Genomic DNA, 3,536 nt, shown 5'->3' with positions numbered 1-3,536 from the left:
TGTCTGCAACAGGCCAATATCAGCTGATAATATCGGTCAGGCTCAAGTGCAAAACAGTTCAGCTCTAGCCTTGTATACATGTATAATCATACAACTGTATTTAAAAACAGCCATAAACTGGCAAAAGCACAAAAGAGTTTAAAGTGTCTGTGGTAAAGAAAGGAAAAAGCTCTGCCTCGGAGAAGCTCTTGTCTTTTCAAGCAGTGCAAAGTCAAGAAAAATACAAATGGCACACAACTTCATAAACCACAAATAACAAACAAAAAATTATTACCCATGTGTTCACCACAGAAACAATAATCCTGCTTTCTTTGCTAAGAGATATTGTAAGAAAACAAAAGAAATATGTTGTACTGAGTATGAGCTGTTACTCCCTATTATCTATCTATCTATCTACTTGCGTTTTTTTGAAACTGCGTTTAGTATGAACATTTTGTAACTTTGCAGACAGTCCCTTATTTTGTAAAAAACAGATCCAGATGGCAAAAAAACATTTGTAGGCAGACTATTTAAACAAAGTGTTACAATACTATTTTTATCTACCTCAGACATCTTAGACGTCTTATCTTTTTAGTAAGGTTCACTGTACTGAAAATGGTTTTATGATTTGTTTCTGAATTACATAACCCATGCACATTTTGGTTCCACTTTTAAATACTTCGTAATGCTTATGATATGATTTTGTTTGTTTGTGGTCAATCATGCCATTTCAGTTCTTTAGTTAAGGCCCAGTGTGGTTCTACAGGAAACTCCCACCCAGACTGAAGGGAGTGAACTTCTGGGCCTGCTGAGCTCCAATCTCAGCCACATACAAGGCCCCTGTTTTCAGGTCCAGGTCTACCAGGTGGGGCTTCATTTCCTCAGCCAGCTGGATAACACTGACCACTCTGCACTGGCCAATCAAACCCACCGGTGGGGCATCCAGGAGCGAAATCTGGTTGGTGTTGAGCTGGACAACGACAAAGTACTTCTTGTCTGGGGTCAGGCGGACAGAGTAAGGCGCGTCCTCAGTGAAGCAGCTCCCCCATGTCCCCAGCCAGTCCCCGGTAATGGAATTAAAAACCTGGATCCTCTTATTCCCCCTGTCGGCCACCCACACCCTCTGGGCATTGTCCACGGTCACGCTGTGAGGGATGTAGAACTGAGCCAGGCCTGAGCCTTTCTCTCCATGCATCCACAACACTTCCTGGTCTTTGGACAGCTTGATGAGGCGGTTGTTCATCCCACCATCACCATCTACGATGTATATCTCTCCAGAGTCATGGACAAAGATCTCAGCCGGCTGGTCGAACTGCAGAGGGTTCAACCCAGAGCCTGGTTTCCCCGGTGTACCAAGCACCTGAAAAATACAAGAAAATATTAAAAAACCAAGCAATGTTTGGTTTCAGTTGGCTTTTCTAATTCTATATATATTAGACTAAATACCTAAATGGAAAACGAGCTAGTAGAACCTGAATCATGGATTTTTAATGACAAATCAAAGTCATTACCTGCAGGAGCTTCCCAGATGGTGAGTACTGTTTGATGCAGTGGCCGTATGGACCATTCCCCACATCTGTGATCCACAAAGTGGGGTTTGACAAGGCAGCGTCTGCTACAAATATCCCATGAGGCATCTCCAGGGTGGTTGTGTTCCAGGACATGAGAAAATCTCCATCTGTAGTGAACACAAGCACCTTGGGCACACTGTCACCTAGAAGCAGAGCAAAGGCAACCACACCAGGCAGTACATTTTATATTGGTTTGATTTTCACTCGTTCAAAGTAAAGCATTCAGTTTTTTTTTTAGATCCCTATGTTTGTTGCCATGAAGAATAACAAGAGAATTTGAGAAGATAAATATTAAACAAAAATATATAAACAATAATACCATTCTGCAAATTAGCATTCTGCGGCAAACAAAATACAAAAATAGTATTGTGTTTTTATTTGAATTGTACTAGATCAGCTTGTACTATATGGAGGGGTAGTTTAAATTGATATATAACAACTAGAAATAATAACATGCAATAGCAATAATCTTGCGGACAGGATTATAGACAGATATTTTTGACATCATGTCGCAGGCCAGAGGGAGGGGGGTGGAGGGCAGGTAATGGCCCCTGGGCCTGCAGTTTGAGGCCCCTGTGTCATCACCTTGTCTGAATCCAACATGTGATACAGAGTGTATCACTTCAACTTAACGTTGATTACTAACGGTGGTAAAATAATAAAAATACACTCATTAGCACCAATTGTGGGAGAATTGTGAGACACTTACACTAACAGTCATCTAAATATCTGTCTAAAGTGGTATTAGAAAAAGTGTGCATCAAGCCAGGGTTAAGTGTGTGTTAGGAATGATCAGGCATGGGACACACATGCCTACAAGCTTTAAGTGCTCAAGACCAAGGCATGCTGGAGGGGGATGATATCAATGGATGATATTTACAAACAGCTATATGCAGATTTTGTACTTTTTGTGGCATTAGTAATATTTTCAAAATTTGGTCACTAGGGATGGTAAGATTCACCAACTAAAAAGTTCAAGATGCGATTGCACTGATTAAAAAAGCGTGCATCGCATACCATTTGGGATGAACTTGGGATGCATTGTTTCGAACATCTCTGCATTGGTAAATAAAATAAAAAAAGTATTTAGATATAACTATTAGTAAAGGCCTTATCAGTAACTATCTGTACCATACTGAATGCATCGCATCACATATAGACATCAGAACATTAATTTCACCAATATTAATCAGAATTCCGGATCTATTTAAATCAAATCAAAGGTTTTGTACAGCAAGCACACATTATTTTACTAATATAATCAGAAAACCAGCTACATCTCCGGTACACAAACGCAGCAAAACGTACATCTCATCTGCTCTAATTTGCTGAATTAAGATGAATCTAACTGTGTACCACTCTCTGTGCCACACTATACCACTCCCAGCATAACTCGGTTGAAGGCGCAGCGCACAAACAAACAACCTCCCCAGGTGAGAGCTCTGGGTTCCTGGGCCAGCCCCCAAGTTCCAGTTTGTACAGGGTCTGCGCAGCAGCCCTGGGTCAGTCATGTCTGGAGGCCCTGGTGGTCTGCCGGTCCGACTGCTGGCTGCCAGTGCTAGCCTTGACAGAACCATCAATGAAAGGACAAGGAAAACTTTAAAAAAGAGGCCAACATTTACTGGAAACGCTTTTAATCAGACCAAACGTTAACCTTTCTTCCTTTCCAAATTCCCAAAGCGGTGTTTTTTCCTGCTGGCCTGGCCGCGACCGGGTTTGTAAAAAAAAAAAAAATAAAAAAATAAGGTTTTTTTTTTCAAGTGGAAAACACGTTTTTTTTTTTGGGCTTTTTTTTTCCGAAAAAATGTTTTTTTTTTTTTTTTTCTAACAAAACGAATAAAAAAAGGGGACACTTTTTCAAAAAAACTTTGAAAAGGCAAAAGCTTAAAAACGTTTTTTTAAAAGCTGAACAAAAAAACAAAAGTCTTTTACCTTTTTTTCCCAAAAAAAAACAAAAAGCACAAAAAACGGTAAAAAAAATTGTTT

General features: G+C 40.0%; 1 protein-coding gene across 1 annotated transcript; it reads right to left on the bottom strand.

The window, feature by feature from the left end:
- Positions 1-6: 6 nt before the first annotated feature.
- LOC118332821 (NHL repeat-containing protein 3-like) lies at positions 7-2,606 on the bottom strand (the record flags this gene model as incomplete). The annotated part of the gene is given in 3 exon segments (XM_035668253.1): positions 7-1,339; positions 1,491-1,693; positions 2,568-2,606. Coding segments are annotated over 3 exon segments (842 nt in total), but the record flags the coding sequence as incomplete, so codon positions are not given.
- Positions 2,607-3,536: the final 930 nt, after the last annotated feature.

The sequence above is a fragment of the Morone saxatilis genome, unplaced genomic scaffold, assembly GCF_004916995.1.
Source record: "Morone saxatilis isolate NCDOM2014 unplaced genomic scaffold, NCSU_SB_2.0 Contig1, whole genome shotgun sequence".
Lineage (NCBI taxonomy): Eukaryota > Metazoa > Chordata > Actinopteri > Moronidae > Morone > Morone saxatilis.
Note: the sequence above shows the minus strand (reverse complement) of the source record. Positions and strands in the feature narration are given on the sequence as shown.